We start from the raw sequence: 12,906 nt of genomic DNA on the forward strand, positions 1-12,906 counted from the left end.
CTAATAACTTAATACCACGTCAATAATCATGAAGGAAAATGTGAAAAAAAAAAGAAGAAGTGTGATGGAAAAGCAAAGAGAGATAAAGAGAGCTCACGGTTTTAGCATGAGAATGGTAGTCCTTTAATGCCTCGACTCACAAAAAGAAAATAGAAAAAGGAAAAGAAAATAAAGATTCGAATTGATATGGTGCGGTAATTTCCTGAAATGAAAGGGGTGTTTAATGAGTATGCTTAACACACGTGTAACTTTAATATTGGATTTTGAGGCGGTGTGCAGTGCATTGTGCACCCACCACCAACTTATCTTTTCCCCCTCTCCGCGTTTCCCACGCGAGTTTGACTCTTTCCCTTTTTATTTTTATATTTATTTCTAATAATTTATTATTTCGAAATTGTTTTATTTATTACAACCTCCAACTTGAAAAGAAAAAGTCTAATTTTAGTCTGTTTATTATATTAAAATTAGAAATTTAATTCATAAATTTATAACTTTTATTTTTAAAGTATTATTAAGAAATTTAATTACTATAGTAAAATTAATTATATAATTAAAAGTCGATTGAGTCTTAGCTCAGTTAATATGTGTATTATTGCCAATGTAGAAGGACGTAAGTTTGAGTGTCTTCCTATTTATGGGTTAGAGAAAGTTTATGAATACTTCTAAATACTGTATCAAAAAAATAAATATATAATAAAGGGTATAAATTAAAAAGAAATCATTATAATTAAGGGTATATATAAGAAATATATATGGATAATGGTTTAATATTCAATTTAATACGTATATTTTAATTTTGTGCAATTTAATACATGAATTCTAATTTTAATTTTCAGTTTTCGTAAATCATTAACAACGTACTTGATGCAAGGTAAGTTTAGTTTTTCATGTACAAACAATTTTATTTATCCAACATGAAAATAATTGGATTTATTTATTTTTCTAAATGTTTACAGTTGAATCGAATGACATTTTATATGTACAATTGAAATAAATCAAAGTTTATGTATCACATTACACATTAAATCTAAATTCACGTATAACCTTAATATATACTTCAACGACTACCATTGATTGCATCCAAAATTATTACTTGATTAATGAAATATGAGCAATGTTAACTTAAACTAAGTTATAGTATGAGTTATTTTGTTCCATTGATTTGTTCTACATTAGACATAGCATTTATAACTATTTTATAGTTTGCCTCTTTTGTGTTATATTTTAAGTGTTCAAAATATTGTAAATTTATACAAAAACATTATATGTTATATGAATTTTAAAATGTTGATATATCTATATTGGGTTCATGCTCTTTTATGTCACGTCTATTTCATTTTTTTTTCATGTGTTAGTGTTAATATCTTAATCCATAAAATATCTCATATATTTTGTCATATAATGAGTTAAAATTTTGATCATTATATTTTTTATTTATTAATATAATTATTATAAATATCATTTAAAATCTTAATCCAATTTTCTGAAGCATAACGAGTGCAGTTCTATATGGTTAGAATAACTAGATATCATAAACTAAACATTGTTGGGAGGAGTAATTATAAACCTCAAGTATTATTGTAAAACGAATATGAAATATATAAATAAAAATTAAATTTATATGAACCTTATGAGTTGGCCTGATGACCGTCCCAAATATGACTTGAGTTTAAATCATGCTAGTCACGTACTTTATTCTCCTCTCGTAATTAAAAAAAATCTATATTATCTTGGCACATGTTCGTTCTTCTTTTTTACATGATAAAATATTAGTTGGATTTCAAGTTTAATCACTTTATTCTCCTCTCGTAATTAATTTCTTATTATAAATTGACATCCAAGCCATGTAACACACGCCAAATACATTAGATTAGGTGGAAGGTCGCCATTGCATTTCGTTTGTAAATAGAATAAGATAGACATTAATTATTCTCTTACTCCACAATAAGAAACAAAGAGAATAGGGATATGAAACGTTAGCCTAAAGTAGCACTTCACACTTATGTACGAGTCGCATTTAAAGACCTACAGAAATGGGAATCAAAGCAGAGTTGTTAGAAGATGGTGGGATCCACTGATGCGAAATGATTTAAATAAGCACATGAGAAATTACAAGACGTACAATCATGGGAATTCACGCGTTCTTTAATTCCTAATTATAATATTATGCAACTAATTCATTTACAAGTTGGGACCAAAAGTCCATTATCAGTAGTTGGAAATAGATTTCATTATGGTTTAATGTGTTATATTATGTATAACTATGATTATATATTACATAATATAAAAATAAATTAATATATTTAAATTTTAATCGTATATGATATTGAACCAAAATTAGTATATAATTTTAATATTTATTATAATATTCAAATATTAATAAATTGAATTTAATGTGTAAAGGAATTCGAATTCGCATGGCTTTACACGTGTTGAAATATTAGTGGAGGGAAGGAACGTGTAATTGCCGCTTGCCTGTTTTGGGAAGGAAGAAAAGAAATGCAGAGACAGGCGGTGTTTCATGTTTTGTGCGTTGTGGTGCCCACTTCACTACCTAAAATATTACAAACTTAATTATGTTTTATTTTGAAAAAAAGAAATACATCCCAGTATATATTTAAAAATATAATAAAATATATCATTAATTTTTAAAAATATTTAAATCTTTAAAAATAAAGGGTTAGAAAAAAAGAAGAACCTGCTAAGGGGTTTTGATTGTTAATCTTTAAATAAGGATCTTAATTAGTAGGCCTGTTTTACAGAAATACCCTTTGTGTAGATTTTTAACTTTACCACGTTGTTCATGAAATTGGTTTGGCTGTTTGGATCCAAATTTTGGTGTACATGAAATTATTTTCAACTTAGTTGAAATTTAAGTCAAATATATGGGCTAATGAAAATAAAATTTTTAGTTTTGGATAAGGCAATCAATTGAGCTCATCCTAATTTAATTATTACATGAATTTTTCTTATTTTCTTTTTCTTATTTGAATATAATAAAATTTTGACTAAGCCTTACCGCTATAAAATAAAAAATAAAATATTTTTGTAAAAGTTTTATAATGTTTTGGATAAGTCAACGATGCAGTTTCAGAATTATTAAATAATTAATTAAAATTTTGTAAAATTATTAAGAATAAAAAATAATTTTATCGATTTATATTAATTAACGGATCAATTGATCTAATTCCATTAATTGAATCAATATCTCAATTGATTTTCAATTTGACCGATTAATAAATCCAACTCAAACAACATGAGTCTTAGGAGCTAAAAAATAGAAAAAATTTAATTGTGATTTGAAGTTTGTTATTGTTGTAATATTTAATCATCAAATTAGTTTACATATTGTATACATTATTTAATGAAATAAAATACATGTGAATCATAGTGTAACACATGATTTTAAAACTATTACATATAAAAGTGTGAATTTTTTAAAAGCTTTTGAAACGACAATATTACCTTTTAGAGGACGTTTGGTTAATTAAATTTTACATTACAATCTGTAATGTTACACTTTAAAATGAGATTGTGGTATTTAGATTCTCAACATTTTGACTATCCTATAACCTCGTATTCATTCTTAAACAATATCAAGAAACCGTAATACTGAGTGTAATCTCATTACTACCTTTTCCTTAGGTTAACTTTATTCCGCCCATTTTCAGGGTTTTCCCATTTAACAAACTTGGCGACACCACTCTTCCCACTAGTGTCACGGCGCTAGACCCACTTTGGCCCGTGACACTAGGACTACGCTCATCCTTCATTTCTTTCCATCAAATAATACAAATCTGCGTTCTCCACTTTTTGCCAATATGCTTTTCCCTTCAACGAAGTCGATATTGAATACATACTTGTTCTTTCGACCCCACAAGTTTTAGCAAATGATTTCAAAGAGAAAACCCCAAATTGTAGCATCACATGCAAAATATGATGGGTTTGAAAGATTAACTTGAAAAAAAAAATACCCTTTATTTTTATTACATTAATCAATATAATCATTTTATCTCAAATAAAATTTTAACTATAAAAACTAAAATCTGTATCACTACACATCACTTCACTCTATTTCATTTTATATTTCTTTCGCTTGAATTTTATAGTTTCTTTAAGGTTACTCAATCATGTAAAATTTTTTTATAGAAAAAACAACCTTCCATAAATATCGGAACGAAAGTACAATCAAAACACACAAGGGGAGGACCTCTAAACTCGAGTCAATAGACGCACCCCCATACAACCAAACCTACAATCCTACCTTCTCATTAGCGCAAATATTATTAAAAATAATCATAAGATCATGAAAAGTGGTCATAGTATAGAGTCAATATCCCATTCAGAGAAGATTGCATGTACTAAGGCCACTCGAGCAAGGGAATGAGTTGCCTTACTTGCATCCCTACAAGTCTAAGAACCCCAATTTAGAGACAATAGAACAGACCCAAAAGAGCATTAATAATAGGCAAGCAATTAGATTCCAGGATCACGTTATCCAAACGGAGAGTTTTCAACCATGAAAGGGCCTCCCGTATAGCAACTGCCTCAGCCAGGCTCAACTTACACCACCCCTTTTCAAAGCTAGTCCTTGCACTAGTCGATCGACCATTAAAATCCCGAACTATGGTAGCAAAATCGAGAGCTCCTTCCTCAAATAGCCCAAGGGAAGAGGCGACCATCGAGCAATAAGCTGACTGCTACTTGATAAAAAAACAAACGAATAAATTGATATTAAAAGCATTCAAAATCGCTAAAATAAATATTGATAAACCATATAAATAATAAGATTCAATAGTTGTACAATTGAATTCCTATGATAAAATTAAGGTGTAATCCAAATAAATTTCTATTATAATTTTACGAAAAAAGTTAAGACTCAGAAATGTTAATGGAATGAACTTGTAAAAACAAAAATTTTATAATAGAGACATTATATTAAAATCTACTTTTAGATAATTTTACATTTCGCCAACTAAACACTTGAATTGTCAAATGAATTAAATAAAGTAATCATCCATTCCATCCATAATCTTATATTCTCGTAATTATATTATGAAACGTAATCTAAAACTCAACGAACCAAATGCCCTTATTGTTTATTACGTTCCTAAATTAATATTAAAATGATATTTTATTTTTATTATTAAAATTTGAATATTAATCAGCATTTTATAAAGTTGAGATTATAATTTTATCCATATTAAATCACATTATAGTGTGAATTATTCAATTTTAAGTTATAATTTCAACAATATAAAACTAAAATTTATGCATTAACATCCGTTCATGCTTAGTTGTGGTTTGAAAGTTTTATTGTCGCAATATTTTAATTATAAAATATTTAATATAATTTATTTATATTCAAGAATTTGAATCACATTACATGAAAACAATATTATTTAATGAATTAAAAGCTAAATAAATAAAAGTTTGTGCAACTTATGTGCAACTAAAAACAAATTAGATAATTAAACAAGTGATGATTCAAAAAAATAATTTGTGAAACTGTACCAACTAGGTATGAAATAATAAAAAAATTGCGCTATTTAATGAATAAATATTAAATTTATATATTAATTTTAAAATATTAAAATTATAAGGATAAGGATGTAATTTCTTGGAAAAGAATAAAATTACCGTAAAATACCGAACATGAGCAACATGTTAAAAAAGGAACATAAACTGGTAAAACATCGCCGTAGACAGATAAAGAAAAACCAAAAGAGAAAAAGAATAGGAAAAAAACATAAAACACGTGTTTGAAACCAAGTCCAAAATATTGAAGCAGTCGTTCCAAGGTGCAAAACTCTAACCCCTTTTTTTTTTTTTTTGTAAATTTTTTTCTTTTTTAAAAAATTCCCATTTATTCCTCGTGCTTTTAACCCACCACCTTCCCTTCTCTCCCTTGCTTTCTTCTTTTTCAAAGATAAAAAAGAAACCATTTTCTCCTTCCCCTCCTCGCATAAATAAGTACTCCAATATTCCTTGGCTCAAAAGCATCTCAAATTCGACTAGATCCCTTAATGAAGTTGTAAAGTAAGTTCAAAGATCGAGAGCTAGGTATTTGATATCCAAATCATTCTCTGATAACCCAAAAGGGGGGTTGGATTCTGTTTCGTCGGAACTATGTCGTCTTGCTCGGAATCTACGGCTATGAAACCGGCTAGGTCACTGGAGAAGCCAAGTTTTGCCCAAACTTGTAATTTGTTGAGTCAGTACTTGAAGGAGAAAGGTAGCTTTGGGGGTTTATCTCTGGGAATGACATGCAACGTTGAAGCTAATGGTAAGTTCTTTCTTTCTTTCTTTTTCAGTCCTGGGTTGGTGATTAAATTGAGAAAAAAAACATTGAATTAGAAAATTTTGTTATTAATTCATATTTATCCAAGAAGGAGCTTGATTTAATGTAGCTCTATTGATGAACTTCAGTTAAGCTTTGTGTTGTTTCTTCTTTTACTTCAACCCATTTTTTTCTTTTTCGGACAAGGCGGCTTAATTACCCGTTTTAACTTTCAGAATGTTGAAAACGGTTTCATCAAATTGATGTTCAAATTTTTGTTTTGTTTTGGATGTCTAAGATTCAGATCCTCAAAATCAGATTTGCAAATTGACATATTCATAATTAATGTTTCGAAAGAGTCAGAAAATATGCCCTTTAATTTCTCGGTCATCCCCTGAAATTACTCCAAATTTTGAAAAAAATCGTGAAGAAGAAATAAAGCACGTGATTCAAAAGTTTCAATTTTTGCGGGATGATTGAGACCTGAATCACGTACGTATGTTTTTTTGAGAATGAAATTCCGTTGAGATTTTATCGTTTTTAGATCTCAGAATCATCGGGCTTTTCATTATAAATAGCCGGTTGTTGTTCACTTCATTAAACATACGCCCTCCACACTATCATCAAAGTTGTACGGTAACAGAGTTTGAATCTTCTAATCACTAATGTATCGCCTCATTTGTGGATATGTTGCAGGGACACCAGTGGTGCCGCCTCCGACCATGAATCTGTTCCCTGTCAGTGACAAGTCCGATGATGTTTGTGGCCGAAACGGTGGGAATCCTAAGAACTTGACATCCATGGATTTGTTCCCCCAACAAGCTGGTTTGGCTTCTAAAGATGATAGTCCCAACAAGTTGGAGCCTCAGACTGCACCAATGACCATCTTTTATGGTGGACGAGTGATTGTGTTCAATGATTTTCCAGCAAACAAAGCTAAGGAAATCATGCTTTTAGCTAGCAACAGCAGCTCACAAAGCAACGACAGCTTCAACCCCATCCCTTTTACTTCTAGCATAGCCAGAAGTCCAATCAAATCAAGCATCGGAGTTCCTCCTACCTCAAAACCGGTTCACCCTGCTCAGCGAGCCGTCCCTGGCGGTAATCCTCGATTTTTTAAATTTGTCTGAGTTACGAAGATGGAGTTTTGCTTCATAGTTCAAGTTGTATATCGGATTTCTTATCTGTTTTTGTTGTCTATTTGCAATAGATCTGCCAATTGCAAGGAGAGCTTCACTGCATCGGTTCCTAGAGAAGCGAAAGGATAGGTAGGCATCGAGATTCTCATGGTCTTGTAGGTTACTTGTTGAATTATCTTAATAAGATCAAAGCATATAGATTGTAGGTCAAAGTTAAGGTTCCTTTGCCTAACCTATACAAATGATTGATATTGATATCGTTAGTGATCATTTCAACAGGATCACCGCAAAAGCGCCATACCAGATAAGTCACTCCGCTGCAGCTCCTTCCCTGTCCGGCGACAACAAGTCATGGCTCGGTTTGGCTGCTCAATCACCATAGTAATCTGCTGAGCCAAAATAATAATTATAATAATAATAATAAAGATCACAATTGTAATGTAAGCCAAGTTTGAGGTCTTCCTTTTTGAGGCTTTTCTTAAGCCTGCTGCTATCCTGTGTCTTTTTTTGTTTTTTGTTTTTCTTTTTTTTCAGCAGGGTAAGCCTGCTGTTGTCTTACCTATGTATTCATGCATGCATCTAGTTATCAGCTCTAAGGAGAGCCCTCTTAGATCCTAACTATCAATCAAATTAGTTTTATTGTAATTATTTTTTTATTAAGGAAGTTTCAGTTTATGTTAAACTTTGAACAAAATTTTGTTTTGTTTTTTGTTGTGTCGTGTAGAAAACACCACGTGATTTCTATAGCATTCAATATGAACAGTTTCGTATACATACATACATACATACATACATGTATGGTAACTTTGAAAAGAAAGCCTTTGAACGTGTCAAACACATGGGCATGCGAAACCCGTGAATTATGATCATCAACAAAAGAGTGTGTAAATGGGGAAGCGTCAATACACAATGTAGTCCACATTCAAAAGTCAAGCAGACAAATATAAGATAATAAAAAGAATGCGAGTATAGAAAGAGGATAAGAGCAGAAGAGATTTGGATGATTCCGTTTCAACATATTATTTTGATTCCCCAAGAGTTTCTACAACCACATTGTTCTCGACTTTTCTGCCTTTTTTATTTTTAATTTCTGATTAATTTGCTTATCTTGAGCTATTGACTTCCCCGGTTTCTTAAGTTGTGGATTTAATTCCTATACTTCGATTTGGTCTTTTTTAAATTTTATATTTTTCGATTGCAATCTGTCAGCTTTCATTAACGTTAATTAATACTTTTTATTGTCGTTGTTTATGTCAATATTAAAATCTTGAAGTCGATAATTTATCAACCATCTTTGTGGAAAGCATGCCAAGGGAAAAACAATGATTAAAGCAACAACATAATGTTAAATGAAAAACAAAAGATGAAGAAATTGAATTCTGAAATTTGTACTCTAAATCCCTCCACTCACAAGAAAATTTCCAACTCCCATCATCAGTAGCATTTGGTAAAATGAGAAACAGCAAATTGTCATATTTAAAACATGAGCCACAGTCAAAATTTCAGATTTATTTATTCATTTGAAATTAGGGTTTTGGTTTGATGACGTATTATGCCAAGGTGGGTATTGGGGGGTTAGTGAGAGTATTGAGGAACAACATTGCTTGAAAGCTACGGAAGCATTAGGATATCTGAGGGTCCAGATTTAAGAACGTGTTTTTAATGTTTAACAACAAAAAATATGAATTTATGATTCACCAATCTTATCTTTCTCTCTTTTTTTCTTTAATTTTCATGTATTATTACCAAATCAACAATCAATCATTCACCATTTAAATTTCTTTTAAGAAAAATCCATTTACCTTTTCATCTACATTAAATATAAATATTTAATTTTTATGTCTTTTTATATTAAGATTATTCTAAATTTTAATACTTTTTAAAATCTGATCGGTGGTCATCAATTCGCTGGTCCAACCGGTTCAATTAAAAATTATTATAAATACAAAAAAATAAAAAATAAAAATCCGGTTCAACTGGTCATTATCGATTCCCGGGTCAGCTGATTCAAAGCCCTTCTCCTAATTAGTACTCCGATCGATTCTTAATCCAATCCGGTTTTAAACAACATTGCTAAAAACTTAAGTTTTTAGGCACCAATAAAATATTATCATATCATTAAAATTATTATTATATACTCATATGTTTTTGTTTGATTGGATTTTACCGCTAAATTTTAAATTGAATTTTCTCACTTAAAAGTTGATTTTGAATAATTTGAAACAAAAATTAATATAATATGTTTTGAAAGTTTTATTTTAATGATCAAAATAATAAATTAATACATTAAAGTGATTTTTAGTTTACCAATAAAAGTAAAACTTTTATTTTTATTTAAAACTTATCAAGACTTTCTTTCATAGAATAAAAATTCCTGTTAATTTCTTAAATCTTAATATGTTTTTATACATTAATTGTTCAAATAAGTTTCAATTAGACTCAATATTTTTGTTGTAAAATTTAATTAGTGGTAAACTTGAGTACATTTTAAAATTGCATAGGGAAGAATTAATCGTGATAAAAATATGTCAATATGTAAACATAATTATAATATAATAGAAAATTTTCCCATCAGCCCATTTTTCTTTATGAAAAAACAACACATCATCTAAAAATTTTAAAAATAAACCCATTTACCTTTTGATGGTGCATTATATTATACACATCAAATAGAAGTGTTTAATTTTATGTATTTTGTATTGGGTAAATTTATTCACCTACCGAATAGGTATATCTTGCAAATAATTAGAACAAACCAATGGATCATATGTATATATGGGAAAGGCGTTGGATCAAAATTTGCTATTACTCAGATTTAATTCATGTGTTTTAAAATTTTAAAATTTAGTCTTTATTTTCTTTAAATTAAAATTTTTGGTCATCATCATTTTGACGTTAAAATTTGTCATGTTTATTTTTCGTCAATCAGATACTGTTTTAATGAATGGACTTGAATTATCAAATAAAAGAAAAAGAAAGAAATAATTATTTAATTATTTTTAATTTTAAAGGTTAAATCTTAAATTTTATCGTTGCTTGGACTGCACCCCATGATTTTGGTGGGAGCTGTTGGGGGTGGAAATGGGCCTTGGATCAAGGTTAAAAGTATTTTTTAAAAGAAATCCGAATAAGATTTATCACAACTTAATTAGGTGGATTGAGTTTGACAAGCCCAATCTTTAATCCCACGCAATATCACCTGTAAAAGCATCCTATGGCAAAAGCTTCCACAAATTTGTAAGCAAAGAAACTAGTGGCTTGAATAACTTTAATTATAAAATATTATGTATAATATTTGAACTAATTTAAAGTACTATCAGCAAACAAACAAAATGATATAGCATCATGAAATAGTTTTAAAACTAAACTCACTTCCTTTTAATGTGACCAATATCACTCGTTCAATGTTCTGGCTTACCAAAAGCCACCCACCCATCCTGTAGTGAATGTGCTTGTAGATTTGGTGATGGAGTGCAAGTTTTATGTTATCGTGGCATCACCTTTCGAATGGTTGAATTCCGCAGTACTGTTCATCGGGTAGCAGCAAACCTACTGCACCAGGAACAAGCTGCTGTACATATGCCCGTGAGTGAATACGGTGGTGCACAAGTAATGAGCATGATGCATCCACAGGGTCACCACGCTCTTAAACAGCCGGCCATGGCAATGGAGCTAACCAGACAATCTATGAGGGTATGGTGGATACCAAAATGCATATGATTATTTACTAAATATATAGATAATTAATATTTGTGACCGTCGATGCATATGAATTCCATTGGCACCCTCTTGTCGGCAAACAACATGATTTATTGCAATAAACGTTAAGTCCACTATGTGTTGGTAAAGAATCCCATAAAAGCTTTATTGCAGCGGCGGAAGCTAAGCTATGATGCCTACCCAACATCTTACTTTTTTTGTTATGAGATTCTTTTTTTTTTTTTTTTCAGATCTATTTTAAATGATCAAATAATGCCTCCCTGTAGTAGTTAATTGAAAATGAATGTGAAGCAAGCAATTCAGAATTTGTCCTGCCAAGCTGGGCAAACCATGTGCTCGCAAACCCAAGCGGTAGGCATTGAAGGCGAATGCAAGCTGTTTTACTACATGTTACAAATTTGCTTCAACTAAAAGATGGCAATAAGTTGATTCATTTGAATGAAAAAAAATGAGAACATTTCCACGTTTCAGCCCAGACACCATTCATGGGAAAACAAAACAATACACGGGTTTCCGTTAAAATAGCCTAAAAATACTCTAAATGTCATGATGAAAATGAACCTACTTTGGACAATCCTACATAGAATGATCTTCCGGTTACTTCAAGTTGGGGTTTGTCCCAAAGCTACTTAGAAAAGTCAAGCCGCAATAGAAAAAGAGAAGGAAAAAGAAAAAAGGTGGTTAAAAATCAAAATCAAAATCAATAATGGTTTCTTTTTTAACTTGAAATGAAGCTCAGAAACAAGAAAGCTGTTAGGTAGTGGAATGAATGTTCTGTTTCTAATTGGCTTATTGCGTTGAATCCCAAGTCACGAGTTTCAGTGCGACTAAAAGACAACAAGGGTCCTAGGTTTTTTTCTTTTTAAAAGATCCAACAATTGGACAATCTTAAGCTTTTTGGGTACTGAAGGAATATCTATCCATGAAAACATATGTTAAATGCAATGGAACACAAATCGTTGAAGAACGTATGGCAAGCAATTCATTTTAATTTTGCATATTTGACCCAAAATAAACGAAACGACCTGAAAGAAGATTCAATAAATAAATACATGAAAATCAGTTTCAGAAACTTTCCATCTACAAACATAACAAATCTTTACCTATCAAAATTTGCATGGCACTAACGTCGGATCTAGAAATGAACCATTTTCAACTAATATTTCAGGGGAAAAAAAAAGATTGTAGAGAGCTAGAAAGTCCAAACACCAGGCGAATGGAAATAAGCACGTCCCGATCTGTCTCCGACAGACCCACCGCCAAAATAACACTCTGTGTAAGAATTCCCGGCAGCAGCAGCCGCTACTTCCGTTTCTTCTTCTCCGGCATCCCTACGTGCGTGCCTGAAAGCCGCTTCTTTGATTTGATCCGGTGTCAACTCATTGGCGTCTGCTATATCCGGAGGATTGTCGGGAAAGTTAAGCTTTGCCGAATTCCCACGCAGACAAAAAACGGCAGCGTCGTAAGCTCTAGCAGCTTCTTCTGCTGTCTTGTAAGAACCCAACCATATTCTTCCTCGGCTATTTGGTTGTCGTACTTCCGCTACCCATTTCCCCCACTTCCTCATCCGTACACCCTTGTAACGGCCGCCGTCATCCCTTTCCCCGATCGGCCTCACCATTTTTTCTTCTCCTTGCTTGATTTAATTTTTGTAGGATTATATATTTATATACCAAAATATGAAAAACGAAGGGCTGATTTGCAAAAGAAGTTGTGAAAGTAGGAGGCGGCAGGAAGGGGGGAGCGCGTGGATATTTGAGGAACTGC

At 31.1% G+C, this 12,906-nt stretch overlaps 2 protein-coding genes across 2 annotated transcripts; one reads left to right on the forward strand and one right to left on the reverse strand.

Moving 5' to 3' along the window:
• The first annotated feature begins 5,915 nt into the window (after positions 1-5,915).
• On the forward strand, positions 5,916-8,101 carry LOC105769636 (protein TIFY 10A). The gene is made up of 4 exons (XM_012590406.2): positions 5,916-6,286; positions 6,977-7,381; positions 7,491-7,548; positions 7,699-8,101. The coding sequence occupies exons 1-4, from the start codon at positions 6,130-6,132 to the stop codon at positions 7,799-7,801; spliced, it is 723 nt and encodes a 240-aa protein (XP_012445860.1). The 5' UTR covers positions 5,916-6,129; the 3' UTR covers positions 7,802-8,101.
• Positions 8,102-12,098: 3,997 nt separating this feature from the next.
• On the reverse strand, positions 12,099-12,857 carry LOC105769637 (ethylene-responsive transcription factor ERF017). Its single transcript, XM_012590407.2, has one exon. It carries the CDS (start codon positions 12,758-12,760, stop codon positions 12,332-12,334), a length of 429 nt encoding a protein of 142 aa, XP_012445861.1. The 5' UTR covers positions 12,761-12,857; the 3' UTR covers positions 12,099-12,331.
• Positions 12,858-12,906: the final 49 nt, after the last annotated feature.

This window comes from Gossypium raimondii, chromosome 5 (assembly GCF_025698545.1).
Source record: "Gossypium raimondii isolate GPD5lz chromosome 5, ASM2569854v1, whole genome shotgun sequence".
Classification (NCBI taxonomy): domain Eukaryota; kingdom Viridiplantae; phylum Streptophyta; class Magnoliopsida; order Malvales; family Malvaceae; genus Gossypium; species Gossypium raimondii.